The sequence below is a fragment of the Vigna radiata genome, chromosome 5 (assembly GCF_000741045.1).
Source record: "Vigna radiata var. radiata cultivar VC1973A chromosome 5, Vradiata_ver6, whole genome shotgun sequence".
Taxonomy (NCBI): Eukaryota; Viridiplantae; Streptophyta; class Magnoliopsida; order Fabales; family Fabaceae; genus Vigna; species Vigna radiata.
This window is the reverse complement of record NC_028355.1, coordinates 15,277,429-15,299,968: the sequence shown is the minus strand read 5'-3', so window position 1 is coordinate 15,299,968 and position 22,540 is coordinate 15,277,429. Positions and strand designations below refer to the sequence as shown.

Here is a 22,540-nt window from a genome sequence, read left to right as displayed (position 1 = left end):
GATCTCTCCAAAGTAAAATACTCTCACTCTCAAATGTCAATCGCACTTCCAAAGTTGCAAGTTACAACATTTTTAATAGAGTGATTACTACTCCATCTGGTTTTGTTTTCGAAGTGTCAAAATTATAATATTTTTTATTTATTTTAGAAATATAAATGAGAGTTGAACCAGCGCAAGAAACAGTGTTACCATGCAAGTATATATTAATACGTTAATCATTAGAATTAATAATAAATTGTACTTCATATTAAAATAAGCTTTGTAAACCAAGTGCGCTCTTTCTTTCTGGGAAAGGTATCGTGGGGACAATAGCTAGCTTTAACCTTTCCGTTTTTAGTTTTGGGATCTTCTTTTCTATTTTCTCTTGCTGTCGGACGTTTGGATACACATTTTTTATCGGCGACCAAATAGGGTTTGTCCTCCGAGGTTCACGATTGTTAACCAAACCTTATTGTAGGTTCAGATTCAAGAGTTAACACCTGGAACTGAACCCGAATGATTCATCGAACCTGGACAGTTATTGGGGTTTTTTTTTTTCCTTAAATAAATTTATTAAAAAACTCCTTTTGTAAAACAACATGTTTAAGGACAAAGTATTCGCTGACTGTGCCGGGTTCTGTTGGTTTTTTTTCTTTAATGTAACTGCTCCGTTCCCCAGCCCTGCTGCGTTTTTCACTTTGTCTGCTCCGGCTTTTACGATCAAAAGTAGAAGTGCAGTCTTTTCAGAGAGACATGTGAGAAGGAAAACCTATGGTAATGATACGTAGGGAGTGGAAGCCCAACCTCTTTAGTTTACTCTTTTAATTTCTGGGTAGTAATTCCCTCTTGAGATATGCATATATATATATATATATATATATATATATATGTATATATATATATATATATATATATAAACCCACATGTCTAGCATGTAAAAATTTGTCTGTTTGATNTATATATATATATATATATATATATAAACCCACATGTCTAGCATGTAAAAATTTGTCTGTTTGATAGTTAGTGTTTTTTATTTTCACTTCCGTGTGTTGTGGGTCATTCTGTCTTTGTAATTTTTTCTTTTGTGCTTTTACATGAATTCTGACACGGGAAGGGTTAAAGTGAGTCTGTGAACAAAAAAGAATACTTTTGGTGTTAGTGTAATTGGAATCCTCCACTGGCAATGGCTTGCATGAGAAGCCTAAGAAGGTTGTGTTTGTTGGGAGTCTATTTTGGACTTTATTCTCCAAACGATTTTGGAATAAGCACTTGGTGGTTCGTAAATCACAAAGGGCTGAGAGTTGGAAAAAGTCCACATTTTGGTTGTCTGGTTCTGAATGAATTATGCTGTCATGTTCTTTACTGTTTTACCCTGCAGCCACATAAAGTGAAATCAGGTAAATGGTATTAGATATTAGTGTTTGTAGAATGCATATTATGGATGTAAATTATGGATCAAGGGTGTGATAATTATATATTTGTTTTCACATTAGGAAGCGATTTATTGAGATTCAATTATTGTGCTCTGTTGTTCAGTCAAAACACGATTTGGACTTTGGACTTGTTGAATATTGTTTATTTCCCTTTGGAGTGACTTAATGGTTTTTTAAATTCTATTGAGGTTTAAGAATTTGATTCCTTTCTAATCTTGTCTGAGAGTTACGTGTTTTTAATTGTTCTGGAATTAAAAAGGATGATAATTGAGAATTTTGTACCTATGGTTCGTAAGTGAGAGGGACTTGTGCGTGAGTTCACTCGTGCTCGGGCTTATGAAGAGGTTCAAACAAAGACCATTTACTACTGGATACAAATTTTGCCATCGCTCTTCCTTAATATGAACTCTATTCTCTGATTATCTTTAGCTTACATTAGAGATGTTGATAGTCATCATAAAATCTGCGAAATCTTTCTTTTGATCAAATTAGTCTTGAGATTTGACAATAAATCGGCTAACAATTCCTCTCCCAAGAATTAGTACTTCCAATGGATGGTTGCCATTGACATGTTTAATTTCTTTGTCTTTTTCTTTATTTGAACTTTATTGACTTCTTGCATTTTACTAAAAGCACATAGAAATTGCATGTTGTAATTTGATTTTATTAACTTCTAGCTGTACTAAGGTTCCCAAAACGTACAATACTTATTGTATTCTCCGTCGTTCTTCTGAAGTTACGATAGATACTTGCTAGAAGAAGAATGTCTGACTTGGGAATTCCAGGGTAGTTTGGTCAGGATTGAATGTTAAGCATTGTAATGTATGATTTTGACTTGTATTCATTCGATCCGGTTCACACATATATAGTCTTGTTTTCCAATCCCAGCTTGATAACATTGACCTGAAAGATAAAGTCTTTGAGGTTATAATCCACACCTTACCTGTTTAAGTAGACATTACAGTTTGAACCAGTGACCATTCAAATCTTTTATCACGTATCCCCTCCTCTTCTATTCAGGTTAGTAAGCATTTCAAAATCTATCAGTCACAAATCAACATCTAAAATTCCATAGTAGGTGCCTGATTATCTTCATTATTGGACTATATATTATAGCTTTAAGCAACATGGTAAACTTCATTATTGCATGCAGTATAAACCATATTTTGTGATTGCTAATCAATCACACTCCTTGATGTCCTTATTTTTCCCAGTTTTTTCTGGTTACGACTTTTCCCTGTATTACAGACTGAAGGTCCCGGTTGATGACTTCAATGGGCCGTCCTTCTGATCAGAATCTTGAAACCAAAGAGATCGATCTGAGAAGTATGTCGTCTTCTTCACATGGTCAGGTACCACAAGTCTACAAAGTGGCAGTTCCTCCAAGACAGAACCTCTTCAAGGAATTCCAAGCCACCATTAAAGAAACATTCTTTGCTGATGATCCTCTAAGACCCTTCAAAGATCAATCTATATCAAGGAAGTTCATCCTCGGTATTGAGGCCATATTTCCAATACTTAAGTGGGGAAGAAGTTACAACCTTAAAAAATTTAGAGGGGATTTAATATCTGGTCTCACTATTGCAAGTCTTTGCATTCCTCAGGTATTTAAATTTGCTTTACTGTGGATTTCAAGTTTTGAAGGCTATGAGAATAATTCCTGTTGCATGCCCCATTTTACACGGTTCTAACTTCTAATGTTTGGCTGAAAAACAGGATATTGGATACGCCAAGCTTGCACATTTGTCTCCACAGTATGGACTGTGTAAGACTGTACTTGCCTCTCACCAGCAGCTCATTTTTTTCTTTGCACGTTAGACTGATCCTTTTGTATTTTGTTCTTTCTACCCGTTTACAGACTCAAGTTTTGTTCCACCATTGATCTATGCTGTCATGGGTAGCTCTCGTGATATTGCTATAGGACCTGTAGCAGTGGTTTCTCTCTTGTTGGGGACCCTACTTAGTAATGAGTTTGATCCTATTAAAAATGCGGAAGAATATCAGCGACTTGCTTTTACAGCCACTTTTTTTGCTGGGATTACTCAAGCAACGCTTGGTGTTCTTAGGTATGACAACACTACCGCCCAATATATGGATTTTGCATTTGGACATTTCAATCACTGAAGTTTATGTCTTGTGCAACCGCTACCAGTTACAACTAATGTTACACTGTTTAATATCACACCATAGTTGCCTTATTTATTTATTTATTTATTTAACCAGGTTAGGATTCTTGATAGACTTCCTATCCCATGCTGCTATTGTCGGTTTTATGGGGGGTGCTGCTATCACAATTTCCCTTCAACAGCTCAAAGGTTTCCTTGGCATTAAAACTAAAATGTTCACAACGAAAACTGATATTGTCTCTGTGCTGCATTCAGTATTCCATACAGCCCATCATGGAGTATACTCTCCTTCTCTCTCTCTCAATATACATGCAAATTATTAATTACCAGGAATCCTAATCTGAACAAGTCCGTGCCTAAATTTAGATAGCCAACTGTTAGTGTTACTGTTATCTGTGTGTTGAACACAAAATTGACCAATAATTTATAACACTTTATCTTGCAGTGGAACTGGGAAACTATAGTCATTGGAGCTAGTTTTTTGGGTTTTCTTCTGGTCACCAAATACATTGTAAGGCATTATACCTCCCCTTTATGCACTTTGCTATTATTCACTAACTAATCGTTAGGAGTTTGTAAATTGTTTTCTCATTCATTCATATTATGTGCGTCAGGGAAAGAAAAACAGGAGATTATTCTGGCTGCCAGCAATTGCTCCATTGATATCCGTTATTTTGTCCACTTTTTTTGTATTCATAACCCGTGCAGATAAGAAAGGAGTAGAAATTGTAAGTATATGTTCATTCTCATCAAAAGACTGATAACGTATTTTAGGAACAACTGATGGCGAAAGTGTCATAATATTAGTTACATCATAATTGAAGTTTTTGTCATTGATATGTGAAGGTGAGAAAAATAGAAAGAGGAATCAATCCATCATCTGTTAAAGATCTTTATTTAACAGGAGAAAACCTTGGAAAAGGTTTTAAAGTTGGCATCGTGGCAGGCATGATAGCATTGACTGTGAGTAACTTTGACACCAATACCTCTCTTAAAGAGTTGTCCATTTTATTCATGTAGTTCTAATTAAACCATTACATTTCGATGGCCAGGAAGCCTCGGCAATTGGAAGAACATTTGCATCTATGAAGGACTATCAACTGGATGGAAACAAAGAAATGGTTGCACTAGGAACAATGAATATTGTTGGTTCAATGACTTCCTGTTATGTGGCAACTGGTAAGCTCGTAGACAAGGTTTATGTATCTATCTACTATTGTCATAAAAATTGCATGTCTAAGAAATATGTAAAGGTGGTCATGTTTCATAAATATCTTCTTTTAGCTTTAAAATACCAAACAAAAATGGAAAAAACAAAATACTAGGAGATAAAGTTGGATCTATTCCTATAGAGTTTAATGTCTACCTGTACATAAAGAGAATTTGAGACTACGTTTATCTTGTAGTCTAGTGATTTATGTAGTTTTTTATCCCCTGATCTATACTTTTGTTACCTTCAGGTTCTTTCTCTCGGTCAGCAGTAAATTTCATGGCTGGCTGCCAAACTGCAGTCTCTAACATTGTGATGTCAGTAGTTGTGTTCTTAACCCTGGAATTCATCACTCCACTTTTTAAGTACACTCCAAATGCCATTCTTTCTGCCATCATCATTTCTGCTGTCGTCAACCTTATAGACTATGAGGCAGCAATTTTGATTTGGAAGATAGATAAATTTGACTTTGTCGCTTGCATGGGTGCATTCTTTGGCGTTGTTTTTGTCTCGGTTGAGATAGGACTTCTAATTGCTGTAAGTGCTATAATCAATGCTTATCTTGCTCTAAAAGGTCAAAGTAATTTCTGACTAATCTTGTTTATTTCGTATGTTAATTGCTACATTCTATGGCAGGTCTGTATATCCTTTGCAAAGATCCTACTACAAGTAACAAGACCCCGAACCGCAATTCTGGGGAAGATTCCTAGGACTAATGTCTATAGAAACATCCAACAATATCCAGAAGCTAGTAAGGTTCCAGGTGTACTGATTGTGAGAGTTGATTCTGCGGTATATTTTTCCAACTCCAATTATGTCAAAGAAAGGTAAAGGCTTGTTCCTCCTTTGTTTATTCGTTTACAACGAGAAATTGTTTTATACTTTACTCTTTTGAATGAGCTGAAGTGAAACAATCCAATCTGAACACTAACTTAATTGAAAAAGCTTTTTGGCAGTAATCTAAATGCCTAAGGATTAAGAACAGATATGTGATTCAAAACATAGGGAACACCATACGCACCATGCTACAAAATTTAGATGTCGATGTAAAAATACTAACATTGTTACTAATGAAAAAAAATACCCAGTCTCTATCCAATATATCTTACACTGATAAAGAAAGAGGAATAGAGTTTGTCATTGTACAAAAAACCCTTAATCTTTTCAAGGTGCCACAAAATTTGAGTGATTACAATGAGGTATAAATCCGGTGGAAAAGAGTGAGGGTTGATTTAAAAGAGAATTATAACGTAATTTTGTGAAACTGTGCTTCAATCTAGCATATTGAGGTCGCCTAATAATTACTCTTTTGCAGGACATTAAGATGGCTGACGGATGAAGAAGAAAAAGTGAAAGGAGACTACCCCACAAAAATCCAGTTTTTGATAGTTGAAATGTCACGTGAGAGTCTTTATTTTAATCCTAAATTCGTTATACCCCTTACAAATTCCCGGAGTAAAACCTTCATTTTCGTCTTGTTAATTTTTTATTATTTATTGAGTTTGGTGTTCATGATGCAGCCGTTACTGATATTGATACAAGTGGCATCCAAGCCTTCCAAGAGTTACATAGAAGTCTTGAAAAGAGAGGAGTTGAGGTAACTAATTAACTTCTGGCCAAGAATAATATGCTCATAAATATGTATGCATGAGTGATTAGAAAATGATATATTATGTAACTAGCATAGCATCTTACCGTGAGTTCTTCCTTTTATGCAAGCTTGTTCTGGCAAATCCTGGTCCAGTAGTGACAGAGAAGCTTTACGCATCCAATTTTGTAAACGCAATAGGAGAGGACAAGATCTTCCTCACCGTTGCAGAGGCTATTGCATATTGTTCTCCAAAGGTGGTTGAGGACCCTTGAAAAAGATGAAATATTGTTGAGAGTAGAGACCAGAAATCTTCAGTATAGTAGTTAGGTAGTAAAGGATTAGACAGAAAAAGGTGTAGTGGAATGCTACAGTTAGTGCTTTGTAGGATCCTTATCCTAAAGTGTGTAGATTAAAGTTGATATTTTGAAAAGAAAGATAAAATTACAAGTTACAGCTTTACTTGGTTGTTTGTATGAAGTATATATGGTCTCATTTTCAGAAGGGAAGCAGTTGTTCATCATCCCTTCCTCTCTTATTGAACCACAGAAATTATTACAAGAATATATAAAGCAAATAAATTGTACCCTTTTTTTCCTTCCATTTTGTGTTTGTAATTGACCAAGTTTGAGGAGATGAATGGAGCAGGTGGATTTTCTTTTTCTTTCTTCTTGTTACGTACAGACAGATGGAACAGGTGAATGAATCATCCTTGGTTCTTGCATGAACCAAGAGGCTAAACAAAGCCAGATTCATGTAAGCACACTTTGTAAAAAGTGTTTCACTTTCGAAAGTATTCAAGCGTCAGTTTCGAATATAAAAAGTAGAGATTCTTGCCTTAACTAGTTAGAACTTTAAATTACGGATTCATTTTATATAATTAAAAAATAAGTATTTAATATGTAATTTTATTTTATTTTAAAATTTAATGAATAATCTAATTTGGTAGATATGATTTTTCTCATTTTATAGTTTTAAAAATTATTAAATTCAATTTAAAATAAATAAAAATAGTCAATTAAAACACTAAGTATGTAAATAAATAAACACAAAGATAGTTTGAGAACAACTTCTTAACAACTCTTTGAAACTGTATTTGAAATAATCTTTTAAATAAGAGAAAGACACTATTGCTTTTGAATTTGCTAATGGACAGACAATCCTAGCTTTTTGATGTTTCTTTTGCATTTGTTAATTAATATAGTAAATAATAGGCTTAATAGCACTAATGGTCCCTATTTTGGTCACGTGTAATCGTTTTGGTTCCCAAATTTTTTTTTGTTCAATTTTGTCCTAAAGAATGTAAATTTTGTTTAATTTGATCCTTTTTACAAACGTCGTTTAAATCGTTAACGGCAAACAGTCCAGCTGTACACAACAGTGTTGATGTGCCATTTAACTGCCCAGGTGGAGTCCTTCAGCCACATTGAGGTGGATTTTGAAAGAAATATGATTTATTTAATGGAACCTAATTTTTGACGAAGGGAGAGAGTGAAATTAGGGTTAGGGTTTTTTAATTTACTTCAGTGAAAGCAAAAGTGAGGTTCGTGGTTAACATTCCCCATCTTGGTGGTTGATGAGCCATGTCTCCTTCCCAATCTTCTTCTTGTTGTTGCAATAAATGGGTTCTCCTTTATTTCTCCTGACAAGTTAAAGTTTTTACTAACTCAAGTCCATGAACAATGTCCAAGTTTCCTCTTTTTCCTTGTTGGTTCTCTTTAATTGTAAAGTTAGAGTTGTTGATGCTGTGATTGAAACCGTTGACAAGGTTTTGATAAAAAGGGTGTGTGAATGTGATTTTTGTTTGCAGGTCTGTGGTGATTGCGGTGGTGACCTGAGGGTTTAGGTGTGGCGGCGCTAGGGTTAGATTTTTAGAAAGAAATTAGGGTTTTGATTTTTGGTTGGGCTGAAGGTTGAAGAAGATGGTGATGTGGCACTGTGTTTTGTAATGAATGAATGTTGTTCAATCTAGTCCTCATTTCTGTTAATTATTTTCGAATGTGGTCCCTATGATGATGACTGATCTAGTCCACGTCAGAACATAAATGACAGTTCACTCTCTAATTGCACATGTGGAGATCTGGTCGTTATCGAATTAGAGGACGTTAGTAAAAAGGACTAAATTGAACACAAATTACGATCTTTAGGACAACATTAAACAAAAAAAAATATGGGGACCAAAACGAATGCACGTGACAAAAATAGGGACCATTAGTGTTATTAAGCCTAAATAATATTATATTGAACTGGTTCAGTACTAATAATTTCGAAATTATTCGGTTTCTAATTTTTTTTTCTCCTTACCTATTAATCTATGCAGATACTCTTAATCACGTTAGACATATGTTTGATCGATAACTCAAGTAATTGGTTGGATTTTTTTATAAGACGGTATGACTTTGTTCATCCCCCCAATTATATTGTTGGATTAGTTTGATTATACTATGTCAAGGTTAACCCGACGGATCTACATTGAATTGGTTAAGCTCGTACTATACACATGTCCTTTAAACCAAGCGGTCAAGGATTGGTTGCAATGGGATGAACGCTCTATGAAAGTAATTTGGTAGTATTGTTAAATATTAGCCTTTGATTAGATGTATTTGAAAAAGTTATTATTGGCTTGAAAAGTTGGAACACCTCGTTTCGTGTGTTGCCAACTCTGACACAAGATGTGAAGTATCATGTGTTCTTAGCCATTAGATATGTTTAGATTGGACAATCCAGATGATGTAACTATTGGCCTTCGTCCTCTATAAATAAGAGGGCAAATGGCCTGTTTTCACACTTCTTCTTACGAGATTCTACATATACCGATCAATCTTTACATTCTTTTTCTCTTAAGTTAATAATGTCTATCGTGAGTATTTCTTTTTCATGAGAATGAGCATTTCTTTTTCAAGAGAGTCCTCTACTAGAGATGACCAAGAGTATGATGACGACACCTCGTCGTCATCACCTATCAAATTGTGTTTAGGAAGCCAAAGGTCAACCAAATGGACTATGCCATTAATTATAACTACCACCAAAAATGTGAATAATGTCGGCAATAAGAAATAAATGTTGAAGGGGTCTACATAAAGTGCGACTGGTGGGTCGAAATTGATGCGTCGTTGGAGCAGGATGAGTTAAACTTGCTAGAGATTTTGGGTCACGACATTGTCCCATGAAACTCATGAACATAACTCTTGGTACCAGTGGGGAAGTAAGCTATTGGGCTTAATTGAGTGGTTTCACATTCTTGGGGATAACATCGATGATTATGTCGTCAATCCCAGGGTGTGTAAAGAGAACAAGTGAGTATGTCACAGTCGAGGAGATTCAAAGTTGGACTTCTTTTTCGTGTACGTTTGTTTCTTCTCTAACTAGTGCAAGCATATCCCATTTGATGATTTCCATATAGGAGTATTATAGGTGGTAAGCGTTGCTTTGACCTACCTCCACCCAAATCCCTGGGTGGCCATTCAAGTATTCAAAATAGTGTGTAAGGCCTTCCGGCTTAACCCCTACTTTGACCTTATTTCTTTATCATTTTTGCACCCGAAAAAACCCAAAGGTGCGGTGATTGTCTTTGATAAGTGTGTCCAATAAGTGGCTTTTTCAACTTTTTATTGCTTCGTATAAAAAATTTAAGGACAAATACTTCAAGGTGGTGATTAAGGTGGGGGGTTGTAAATATTACTTTAAGAATGAATAGCCCAAGTTCCTTTTTTAGTAGACTAGGAATCCTAAACGATTGATCTCTTGGTGTGATACCCTGATGACACCCACAGAGCAAGCAACACTTAAAGACAACATCATAGCACTCTCTAGCCGTCTTTTGATCTACGTACACTTTGCAAATCTTGTCGTTGTCAGATGGAAATTTCATCCCTAGGGGATGTATGGACACTGTGGAAATTTCAAGCATGATCGACTGAGTAGCACATTGTAAAATGTGTTTGTCTCTACCAAGAGATACCGAATTTAGATCTCTCTATTGTTAAATCTAGTTCCAAGCACGTTCGCAAGTCCAAATTTTCCCTTGTGTTTACCTTTTCACCGAAAAAATTCAACAATATGCTCATTGTAGAGTACAATGAATTCTTTGTATATGTATGTTTTCTAGTATAAGATGATGACTGAGTTGTCCTGATCAACCAAAACCTTTCCAATTCCATAATTAGAAAGCTCAATCGTTATCACCATCTGGTCATCCTGATCGAGATTGGGTGCTTTAAAATCTTCATTTATGAATGTGATAAGAGACATGTTTTTCACACGTCTTTCCACCAGGTGCATTGTTTTTAATGCTCAAATATGCCTCTTCTGAGCAAAAGGTGATGATCCTTCTCTTGAGAAACCTCCTGAAAATGTGTTGATTACCCCCTTTTAAGGGACAATCTCTACTTTTGCTCCTACTACGACTTTTTCGCCAAATCGATTCCCTACGTCAACTAGATCTTCAACCTTCCTTTCTAGGTGAACAACTTCTTAGCAGTCTATGCCTGCGAATGAGACTTCTTTTAGCTCGTTCGACTTTAAAAAACTTTCTTAGATGTCCCACTCAAATCAATTATTCAATTTTATTTCATAGGGCGGCACACTCCTTCTTAGTGTGTCCAAGATTGCGAATGTAAAGACAATGTTTGTTACCATCCACGTTAGGAGGGGTGGCTTTTTTCCTTAATGGAGGCAAAAGATTTGTAATCAAGACTTATTCCATGATCTTTGCTTGGGGAGTGTTCATGGGGTGTATTGATGAAAATATGCAACCCTTTAATGGGTTCCTTGGACCTTGTACCTCTTTTCCCAAGCAATTTTATGTCATCCTTATTATTTATGGATGACTCGACTCTCATTTGCTTCCAAAATTCTATTATCTCCTCCACCCACATGAAATTTACTACTCTCTTCCTTAGTTTATCAAGGTTTTGAACGGACTACATACACAAACTATCAACGAATGGGGTAGGTGGTAACGCTGTGATCATTGTAAAACTTTTGGCAAGCGTACCAATAATCAACTATAGTATAATGATTTTTTAGTAAGAGTGTCGATCCCACGAGGAACAGTTTCAATTAATTAGATAAATTTATCTCAAACAACATATATACATGGGTATTCACTCTAATTCATAATGGATTTTGATAATTTATACTAGCATAAAAGTAAGATAATAACAACAAATAAAAAGGAAAGTTTAATAAGAGAAGTTAGGATTGAATTCATATATCTCACTCGTCTGCAATCTGGATGAATATAAACATATAGCAACTGAAACTACCAATATTAATGCAACACGCAAAAGTCACTTATACCGATTACTCACATATGAAATTCATAAGATCAGTTCCTTGAATATTGATTCCTCACATATCCAACAAACTGTCCAACATTATGTTCAAGTGTTAAAAGCAATTGATAAGCTGAAATCTATCCCTAGCATCACATGATATCAAATATTCTTGTTCAGATAAGATTTTAGAGATAATTTCCAGTCAAATCTAAAACCCACGTTCATGAAACTATTGATCAGATAGAATCAAGCACTAAGAGTAAAACAAAAATACCAATATTGAATAAAAACAGAAATGTTATATATAAATATCATCATATTACATCCGAGTTCTAATCGATTACATTCAATTCCAAGAAAAGATATTAGCCACTCATGGTGAAGATTGACATTCTAAGAGATGAAGAAGATCCTACAACTAAAGTGGAAGAAAAACCCTTTTCGTAGCTCTGTGACTTGCTTCCGCGCTCTTCGTCCTCTTTTCTTTCTTTCTGTCTCGTGAGTATATATACTGCCCGAATTCTCGCTTAAGCTAAATTATTCTCGCTTAAGCAAGAAGAAACTTCTTGGAGAAGATAATCATTCTCGCTTAAGCGAAAATGACTTTTAAAACAATGGTTTCCTGGATGAATCTAGCTTAAGCGAGATCATTCTAGCTTGGGCGAAATGTTGCAGGATTTACTCTTCTCTCTTAATTTACCTGAAATATATACAAAATAGGGATCAAACGATTTCATTTTTAATCAACAACTCAGAAATATGTGATTACATTTCCTCTTTCTTATATTGGGGAAAATTGATACAAATGTACCCAATTCAACACAGAAGTGCCAAAAATCCATATGGAAATTTACTACTTTTTTGCACTTATCAATCATGTGGTACATGACAATGTTAGGACTAAGATTTCTATTCACAAGCTAATTTTCCGAGTTGGTTTATGAAGGTCTGACGAGATCAAGTGGTGTGGTTGACTCGTGACAAACTAAGCTCCAAATTTCAACCGGATTGTGGTAAAAGAATCTATAGAGTTTGATGGGAATAAAGAAAAGCAAGTCAAGGCCTCTCCCTTTAACGAGGTAGAGAAAAATTTGCACTAAATAACATTTTTCATCATAAACATTATCGTTTGGTTCATGAACATTCTGATATGCTCGTCCGAGTCGATGGAGCTATCATACTTGTTGAAAATAGGCATTCTCCAATTATCACGTAAGGGGTCTCCACAACGCCCGCAGTGAACAAGAATATCTCGATTGTATCCGTTATCACAAAAGATGGGTTATGATCCTTGCTTGCTCTACTACTTTCCTAAATCGTGGCCAGGTTCATCGTGCGGTTGTTTGGTCGGTCTGGGTAGTGTCTCTGTGCGTAAGGCTTTTAACTATTCCTCATATTTGCTCTGCGTTTCACCAATTCGCTTCTGTAGGTTCCTTATCATCTTCCTTGGGTGGTTGTCTGAAGCTTCTTCTAGCACAACGACTTATCATATTCCTTGTAGTTACTATATGAGTTTATAAGTACTCGTTCGATCCCATAGATGTCAAAATGTTTGTTGTATTGGTTGAGTACTAATAACTCTGAAGTGATTCGGTTCCTAACTTCCTTCTCTCTTTTCACCTGTTAAAATCTTTGCTTCGCTTGATTTGATGTAGTATTTGCTTGCTCTACAATCTCTCGAATGATACCTACATAATGTATTCTAATACTTAAGTAAGAGAATGTTCGATCACACTGATATTAAATGCAATAATTAATGTCCTCTACTACCTTTCACAAGAAAATGCACATTGATGGGACCAGAAAACACACATACTCAAGAATTTAAAATAAAAAATCATAATCAAAGTGATTATTTATTTGAAAATTAACATTGTATAGTTTGGATACACCATAACATAATAAAATAAAATAACCTTTTTTGATATTTTCTAATTTTATTCTTTAAATAATTTTCTTAAAAATTGAAATAATCATTTAATCAATATTAACATAGTTAAACTTAATTATTTTTAAAATAAAAAATTACCTATAAAATAAATAAAAACTATTTATTATAAAATTATAAAAGCACCACTTATTTAAAAAATGGGAGCATTTAGTCTAACTTAGAGGTAATTCTTATTATTCCCCATGCATTTTTTTTATTTTTAAATGGTTTTTGTTTTTTTTTTTAATTTCATTCTTCACCATTTAAATAATAAACATTGGAAGAATGTTCATAGATAAAATGAGACAAAAAGCAAAAACTGAAATTGAAATTCAGTGCAAATTAAGAAAAATTTAAAAATCATACATCTTAAGATTAAATTACAGTTAAATGCATACCAAAATAGTATCAAATAGAAGACTTTATATAAGTATATTGCTGTAATATACCCAATGTCACACACCAAACACTAAATCATGGAAGAAATATTCAAAATTCTAAAATCCAAAAGAACCAAACAATGGTTAAAGTAATATTATGTTGTTTAATATAATTTTTGAAATTTTATAAAAAGAAACAGTGTTATTATTAAATAAATTTATTAAAACTTACAAATGAAACTCAGAAAATAAAAAAATTACGAATTGTGTGATATTCAATCAATTTTAATTATTACAAATTATACATTTTAAAATGTATGAAAATTTATTACTATCATTTCTCATCCAAGTATTAATCAACAAAAGAAAAAGGTGATAGCACCCCCGGTAGTTGATGATATACAAATACATATAATATAAGGCTAATGTTGCTTGTATTATTTACTTAAAGAAAGATACATTAAAATATAACACAACATATTTTGCTCAAAATTCATTTTCATTTAGAATCTTCAAAATGTTGACGGTATAAATATTTAAGAGGTACAACATATGGGGTGCAGGAAGTAAAAAAAAATAGCCTTAATATCAGTGATGGGCCAAAACCCATATTACAGGTCAGGAACAGATAAAATGGGCCTTTCTTCGGAAAATAAAGATAGATGGAGAAAGAGTAAGCTTCAGCCAGACAGAAACGGAAACTGGATCAATGGCTGCTCTCCGCACTGTGCTTCGTCACATTAACACGTGCGCCACCTTCGCTCCACCGCCGCGCCTTCCTGTGGCATTGCGTTTGAGTTGTGGCGTCACGTGGCACTATCTTATTCCCTCCAAAACCTCCAGAACCGTTAAATACCGTGCAGTTTCCGACAGTTACAAGTTAGTAGTGAAGAAAGACGAGCGGTTGACAGCGGGAGAGTGTGTCGACGAGGTTGTTGGAAGTGGGACCACAATTGCGGCCATCGTGACTTCCTTGGGGGGGCCACCTGCCGCCGTTGGAATCGTTCGGCTTTCGGGCCCTGGAGCAGTGTCTATTGCGGGTCGGGTGTTCCGGCCCGCCCGGAACTCGTGGCGGCCCACCAGCCACGTCGTCGAATACGGTGTCGTCTTGGACTCCGATGGCAACGTCATCGACGAGGTCTTGGTGGTGCCGATGCTGGCTCCGAGGTCGTACACGCGCGAAGATGTGGTGGAGCTTCAGTGTCACGGGAGCGAAGTGTGTCTGCGCCGCGTGCTGAGGACTTGTTTGGAAGCCGGAGCAACGCTTGCTCAACCAGGTGCGTCTCTGTTACTCTGAATAAACTTAATGCTCTTTTAACCCTCGCACGACAACCAAATCCAAATTGCTTATTAGTGTCTTCTTCTTTTAGGCGAGTTTACTCTTCGCGCTTTTCTTAACGGGCGTTTGGACCTCTCACAAGCCGAAAATGTTGCAAGATTAATCGCCGCCAAATCTGTGGCTGCTGCAGATGCTGCACTGCAAGGAATTCAGGTATGTTTAACTCGACGCTGTTTCCGTGTTTTACTGCATCATCGTCATCATGTTTGGTGTAAGACTTGGCTGGTTGGGTCTGTTGACAGGGCGGCTTTTCTTCTCTTGTTGGATCTTTGCGAAGTCAGTGCATTGAGTTGCTTACTGAGATTGAAGCACGTTTAGACTTCGATGATGAGATGCCGCCTCTGGATTTGAATTTGGTTATGGATAAAATCCATGACATGTCACGAGACGTTGAGAATGCATTGGAGACAGCAAACTATGACAAGCTTCTGCAGTCTGGATTACAGGTATGGTTTGGAACAGTGTATTCAGATTCTTAAGGTATTCTCATTTTTTTCTGATTTGGAACACATCGCATAATATGCTGTAATAGGTACATAAGTTTGTTTCTTCTCTTACAAAATGGTTTTGATCTAACTCAAACCTATACAACCCATTTGTAAAGTAAGGATTGTCCCCACTCACATGTTATGTTTTGGCATTAGTTTTAGTAGACGGAAACAAATAGTATCCTAATAAGGTTTATTAGACCTATTTTGTTACATGCTCTTGGTTCACTCAAAAATATTTATTGCAACACTTAAGATGTCGAGGGTTTTGGCATAAAAGTGTGCTGGAAATTTCACATAAACTTTTAAGAAATGAACAAGTTATATAAGTGGGATAATCCTCACTTTACCAGCTGGTTTTATAAAGTTGATTAGGCTTAATTTACTTTGTGATACAAAATGAATTTGTCATTCTATTTCTATTTGAATATGAGGATGGCTGTTGCTGTTCCTATTTTTTTATCCTAATATGAAATTCTTTCAGATAGCTATTGTTGGCCGTCCGAATGTTGGCAAGTCAAGCCTTCTGAATGCATGGAGCAAAGTATGTCATTGTCATTTTGGTTATTCGAAAACTTAAGTTTGATATTTATTGTTGAATCTCTTCTGTAGATATCAACCTTGGTGTTGGCCAACTTAAATCATTCTCGAAGTATTTTTGTACTTAATCTGCGTCTCAAGTCCATAATTTATCTTTAAGCGGAAGAACTAACACACATAATAAATATATGTATACGTATGTATGTCTTTGTGTGTGTGTGTGTAAAGCATTGTGATTGTTTAACTTATTGAGCATGATCTTCTTGTAGCATGCAGAGTGAGAGGGCAATAGTTACTGAAATTGCTGGAACCACTCGTGATGTGATTGAAGCAAGCATCAGTGTCAGTGGTATTCCTATCACCCTTCTTGATACAGCAGGCATCAGGGACACTGATGACATTGTGGAAAAGATTGGTGCGGCTTTCTTTCTTTTCTCCTTTAAGTTCAGGATATCTGTAATTTTCCTTTGTTTTTGTAGCATCGTCTTTCTTTTTTGGATAAGTTAAATATAGTCAGCTCAAAGTAATTTTATACAAGCTTTCTAATAATTATTGTTTGCTTTAAGTGTAGTTAAATGAAACACTAATAAAATCTAGTGAAAATTAGATAGAATACGGCTATAGACTTTGCCTGATGACTTAGCTATATAGTTGGATTAGATGTATTTTTTTCGCACGCGTCTAGTGTTTTGCTGCTTAACTTAACATCATCACTTCACATGATATACTGAAATTATATTTCTATTCTCCTACTAGGCGTAGAGCGGTCTGAAGCAGTTGCTAGGGGTGCTGATGTAATTATCATGACTGTGAGTGCTGTTGAAGGGTGGACATCTGAAGACACCAAACTTCTCGAAAGGATTCAATCTACCAAGGTTTGACCATATAATTTTTTTCCTCCGTTCTCCTTGTTTTATTCATTATATCTAATTACTATTTTGACATAGATAGCAGCGTAAACATTTTATTTGAAGGAGAAATAGTCGCATCATTTAACATTTGAGAGAAACGTAGTATCAAGATATCTATGCTAACTGGGAAGCATCAAACTATATATGTTACCACAAACATATTCTTAATATCATATGACATGATAAATTGGCATACAGACACCTGGCTGTCTTAAATGCATTGGTATCCTATAGTCAACAATGATAAAATACTTTTTTCTGCTAGGTGGGATCAATTGCATAAGACCATTTAGATCGTTACCCCTAAAAATTACATTCTGCAGGATAATGTTCTTAAACATAATAAATATTGCATTACACCTTTCATTTTTCTTTTAGTATTAAGCTTGGTACCTGTTATTATGCGGTGAGAAAAGAAAAGATGCATATTCATATTAGTCTGTAATCTTTACTTAACCTTTCTGTTGTAAGACAGGGATCAACTGGATCATCCACCCCAGTAATCCTTGTGGTCAACAAGATAGATTGTAAACCTTGTGCTGAGACTGAATGGGACAAAGGATTTCAGAGTCATAAAAAGTTCAGCAAACATGTGTTTACCTGTGCTGTTACTGGTCAAGGATTACAAGACTTAGAGAGGGCGGTATTACAGATTGTGGGTCTTGAAGGCATTCCTGCTGGGGGTCGCAGATGGACTGTCAATCAGGTAAACTATCATTTTGGCTTTCCATCTTTCTTACAAATTAGTAGCTTCAAAGTTTTCTTAACCTTTTGAATGGGAAGAGAAGGAACGAATAGACTCTTAGAGACCATGTATCTTTATTTGGTAAACTAGAACTAGAAGTAATGGTCAAATTTATGCTTAGCTAAGAAGAAAATGGTTGATGGTAAATAACGATTTTGCTGGACTCAACAAAGACTTCTCTGTTTTCTACTATTCCATTTTCACTCCAACCAAGCAATGGCTCTAGTGTTGATCTTCTGTTACATGACAACATTCTTGCACATGCACCCACATACTCAAAAAAGAGTAGTAAAATAAGCTTCTTCTCTTTGGGGAGGGGGGGAGGTCTTGAATCTGGATTATGTTTGCTGATATAACGATGTTTCAGAGACAATGTGAACAACTTGTTCGGACCAAGGAAGCACTTGCAAGGTTACAAACATCAATAAAGGAGGAACTGCCTCTGGATTTTTGGACAATTGATTTGAGGGATGCTGCATTGTCCCTTGGACAAATAAGTGGAGAAAATATATCGGAGGAGGTTTTATCAAATATATTTGGCAAGTTCTGTATTGGTAAATAGAAAGACTCCCAATACGTACGTGGTGATTTTTAGCTAGCTTCCTTTACATTTCTCACTAATGTATAGGACGCCAACTTCAATCTGGCTCAGTACATTTCCCATGGATTTCAAGCCATGATCAGTTTTGTTGTATGTTTCTCGTACTGATATTATCACCCGAACCCATCTGTGGTTGGGAGGATTTTTAAATTGAGTTGTGTAGAACTTTTAAATCAACTGTCCATAATATGATGCAACGTTGCAACTGCAAATAGGAAATCAATTTAGGAAGTTCTTAATTTCATGGTATCCAAAAATCATTAAATGCTTGTGTCTTTTTGAGGTCTTTAGTTGTTTGCCCAGGTCTTATTTGATGTCCAAGTTTTTCGTTCTTCGCGTAAGACTTTTAATTTTCAGGTCTTTTATTTGTTATTTTATTTTTTTATGCAAAAATGTTTGCTACTATAGCGTGTTGCACACATGAAAATGAGAAGTGGCAGGGGATCGTATGCCTTTCTTCTCCCTTTTTCTTCTAGTTAACCACTGCATTAGACTATTCCTACTATTTATAGTTCTCAATCTGATCTCGTCCAAGTCTTTTTTTTATAGTATTGTCTTCTTTTCTTAAGTATATAAAGAAAGAAGAAAGTCAAGCTTTCGGGAAAGGAGTGAATGATTTGAATACTTCTTCCTCTTTCCCTTCTTCTCAAGCTCTTACTCTTACTGGCGCAGAGAAAAACACTAATTGTTAAAGGGGATGATGTTAGTAAGAAAATTGCTCCAAAAATTGATTTATACTCTGACTGTTAACAAAATTCTGAAGGGGGTAATGGTCGCAAGAATGTTGTCATAATTTCAACTTGAACATTTTGTCATAATTTCAACTTTGTAAAAATCAGACCTTTAAATCTCAAATATAATTGTATGGAACAATCAGATGTTACAAAACTTGATAGCTTGATGAATATTTTCCGTAAGAGGTGATTTGTAACTTGATGGAAAGCATATACCGACAACCCAAAATTGTTATGCATAGAAAAAAAAAGTTACACGTTATTACATTTTTATTCAAATGTAGGAAGAGAATTAACTAACCAGCAAATAAATAGATGGAACATGGCGATGCTGGTTTTGATCCTCTAACTGCATAAATTAATAGTCAATCCAAGACTAATGTCATTTACATTTTAAACCAACGGATCTCATCAGTAATGAGGAATTTGCGCTGCCTTCATTCCCTTGGGGACAACAACTTGGCCTAGGGAATCAATAGGATCCGTTACATTTATAAGACACATACAGGGTCCTCTAACCAAGTACCTTTCGAAGTTCATCAGTCAACTTCCCACGACCCGATGGCTCCAACTGCACCAAAATTTCCAAGATATAATGAAGCAAATAATAAACTAAACAGTTTAAGAAAAAAAAATAGTAAAGACATAGCTAATGAAGTGAAAAGTTCAAGTTCTTTACCTTGCTTAAAAGGGCTGCAAGACCTTGAGGTAGAGCTTGCAAATCTAGGGCTGAGTCACCAATGTTTGTCAATTGAAGCAACACTTTCTGCACACGCAGTTCCTTTAGTTTATTCTCGTAATTTGCAGGATTATTCTTCCATTTGAAGAAGGCTTCATCATCCAACCACGCATCTTCTTTACTATTGGCAATATCAGAATTCAAATACCATTCTTTGAGCAAGTTCATTGCAGATGCATGTGACAAATGGTCACCAGCAGCATCTCTCACACTGTTGATCAGTGACTGCTCTCCAATTCTTCGGTGAAGTCTCTGGTAGAAGACAGCTCGGGAGTTACGCCAGTCCAGAACTTCTCTAATTACACCCTTGGCAGCCATTCTTAAGGAAGTATCATGTAGTTCAGCAAACTTTGTGGCTATCTGGGTATACACAGGCAAAAGCTGTTTTTCACGGGATTTAATCTGCTGCTGTAGGGATTCAAAGGCGGCAAGGTCCCTGTTACTCTTGGCTTCCTGAAGTTTTGCCTTCAGAGTTATCAACTGTTGATCCAGTCTACCCATACACTCTAACAATTCCCTTGTTCTGAATTTGATCTCAATCATTCCTTCCGGCTCAAGGACATTACCTTTAGCTGTTCGATCAGCATACATTTCAATATGGTCTGAATTGATTTGACTGTCAACAACCACCCATGCACCACCTCGGAGTTCCCCCATCATTGGGATGTACACAAATATGGGTTGCTTGTATGTTCTAAGGTTCTCCACAATAGTTGAACCAGCCTGAAGAATTCCTTCAAAAAGGTCCCTTTGCCCTCCTGAAAAGCCTCTCCAGTTTGCGAGAATGAAAAGCGGGAGCTCTTCTCTATTGAAATCCAATATTGCTTGGGCTGTTTTGGTTGCAGAATCAGGAAACCAGACTTGCCCAGCTTGAGGAACGACCCTCTCATGAGAATCAAGCTGACCAGGATCAGCAGGTATTATTTGCATCACTGTCTGTGTTTCTACAGCAACAATTCCCACAGGGATTCCTCCAAGCTTTGCCCTTCCTGTAACAACTGTTCTAGCCCATCCCTCCAGTGTCTCCACAAAGCTGTCCTTGTCAAAGATGCCTCCCAGCCATCTTCCATTACCATCCAGGGTTCCAGAAATGGCAGCACGAGGATCACACGAGTTTTCTGGTAAATACTCCACTGGCCTTTCTGGAGGATCAAGAGGCTTAACAATGGGAAGCGCACCACCTATATGAGAAGGAATGTAGCTAAGCCACTTCAAAATAGAATAAACACCTTCAAGATCATCGGAAACTGTAAGATGAACAACTCCATTTGTAGCCATGATTTTGGGTCCACCAAGTTGCATGTGAGAACTGTATACTTCCCGACCAAGAAGTTTGTTTAGTGCTGAAAAACCAGTAAGAATTATGGGCTGATCAAGCCTCTGTATGCATCTCATTCCAAGCCTAGCAAGATAAGCACCTATTCCAACAGTTCTGCCAGTCACATATGTCAATGTAAAAGTTTCCTTGTATGCCCTGGAATAGGCACCAGCAATAGCCCCACTGCCACTCAAGTTTTCAACCCCAAGGCCATCCTCCTTGCCAACAATGGTATCTATAACCCATCTGGTTTCTCCACTTTCAAGCTTTAATTCATGTGCTATGACTGAAGATCCAATCCGAGCATAGTCCTCAGGTGTTAAATATACATACTGAAAGCCATGCTCAGGACTAGATTCCTCAGACCAACCAACTCTGAAACAGGATTTGACTTCCTCTGCTACACCTAAACGGGCACCAGAATTTGCTGCTAAATAAATTAAAGGTAGTTTTCTTTTACATGCAAGATCAGTTACTGCACGGAAGAAAGCATCCTCTCTCGGTCCAAAAGAACCAGCCTTGAAGGTCACATCATTTGAAACAACCAATATTGTTCTTCCAGATGGGAACTCAGGGGTACGCATATCCATAAACCAGGCTACCATACCAACATCATTGAGTCCAGGGTAACGCTCCACAGGAACAAGAGGAGTACCCCAGCTACCTTCTCTCTCTGCAAATTTAAGCTCCGTTACCTTTAGAAGACTTTTATCTTTGGCTCTTTGAAATCCCGGCTGTTGGATTGCCCATGACTGTTCCAAAGCTGTTTCAAATGCCTGCAAGAATTATATCTCTTCAGGAAACATGGTTTGACTTCTTGAGTCATCCGGTCATAACAAAAAGTGGAACACTTATATTTCAATTAAATTCACTAAATAGCACGTACAAGTGGAAAATCATAGCAATATGTGGTGCTGTTCTTTCTTGCTGAAAGACGTTTTCGGTCAATAACTCCCAAAGGTTGATAATTTTCGTTCACTGGCACACCATGCAGTGGACCCTTAACCGAGACTGAACTGTATACCACTTTATGAGTGCTGGTATCCTCCTTTTCTCGGTATATCTGAAATTATACAAATTAAGAATCACATCAATATTTATAAAAAGTTCCCATTAATAATCCTTCAAATGCATGAGATATAGCTAAAAATGAGAATATATTGTTGACCCCTAAATTGAAGACCACCATTGTCCTCC

At 36.2% G+C, this 22,540-nt stretch overlaps 3 protein-coding genes across 11 annotated transcripts in view; 2 read left to right on the top strand and 1 right to left on the bottom strand.

The window, feature by feature from the left end:
- The first annotated feature begins 255 nt into the window (after positions 1–255).
- LOC106762234 (sulfate transporter 1.3) lies at positions 256–7,128 on the top strand. Of its 5 annotated transcripts, XM_014646018.2 has the most exons (14): positions 2,316–2,435; positions 2,664–3,019; positions 3,132–3,180; positions 3,274–3,481; positions 3,639–3,819; positions 3,987–4,052; positions 4,156–4,269; positions 4,388–4,504; positions 4,594–4,720; positions 5,002–5,288; positions 5,388–5,578; positions 6,067–6,152; positions 6,272–6,348; positions 6,471–7,126. In XM_014646018.2, exons 2-14 carry the CDS (start codon positions 2,681–2,683, stop codon positions 6,612–6,614), a joined length of 1,986 nt encoding a protein of 661 aa, XP_014501504.1. In that variant the 5' UTR covers positions 2,316–2,435; positions 2,664–2,680; the 3' UTR covers positions 6,615–7,126. The 5 variants fall into 5 exon arrangements, with proteins under 5 accessions (XP_022636456.1, XP_022636457.1, XP_014501504.1 ...); XM_022780735.1 differs by lacking the exon at positions 2,316–2,435 and adding an exon at positions 256–753 and having other exon boundaries at positions 6,067–6,348; positions 6,471–7,128; XM_022780736.1 differs by lacking the exon at positions 2,316–2,435 and adding an exon at positions 1,702–1,759 and having other exon boundaries at positions 6,067–6,348; positions 6,471–7,128.
- A 7,316-nt stretch (positions 7,129–14,444) lies between these two features.
- On the top strand, positions 14,445–18,764 carry LOC106759987 (tRNA modification GTPase MnmE). 3 transcript variants are annotated; one of them, XM_014643407.2, is made up of 8 exons: positions 14,454–15,205; positions 15,299–15,420; positions 15,510–15,713; positions 16,240–16,299; positions 16,572–16,710; positions 17,052–17,170; positions 17,682–17,912; positions 18,319–18,764. In XM_014643407.2, exons 1-8 carry the CDS (start codon positions 14,638–14,640, stop codon positions 18,511–18,513), a joined length of 1,638 nt encoding a protein of 545 aa, XP_014498893.1. In that variant the 5' UTR covers positions 14,454–14,637; the 3' UTR covers positions 18,514–18,764. The 3 variants fall into 3 exon arrangements, with proteins under 3 accessions (XP_022636453.1, XP_014498893.1, XP_014498894.1); XM_022780732.1 differs by lacking the exon at positions 18,319–18,764 and having other exon boundaries at positions 14,445–15,205; positions 17,678–17,870; XM_014643408.2 differs by lacking the exon at positions 16,240–16,299.
- Positions 18,765–19,499: 735 nt separating this feature from the next.
- The window catches only part of LOC106761817 (acetyl-CoA carboxylase 1), a 15,883-nt gene continuing 12,842 nt past the window's right edge, over positions 19,500–22,540 (bottom strand). For all 3 annotated transcript variants that reach the window (XM_014645384.2, XM_014645387.2, XM_022780730.1), the window contains 3 exons: positions 22,230–22,406; positions 19,966–22,119; positions 19,500–19,857 (listed from right to left, as the gene is read on the bottom strand). In XM_014645384.2, the coding sequence (XP_014500870.1) occupies positions 19,801–19,857; positions 19,966–22,119; positions 22,230–22,406 (2,388 nt within the window). In that variant the 3' untranslated portion in view covers positions 19,500–19,800. The remainder of the gene's footprint in view (positions 19,858–19,965; positions 22,120–22,229; positions 22,407–22,540) is intronic.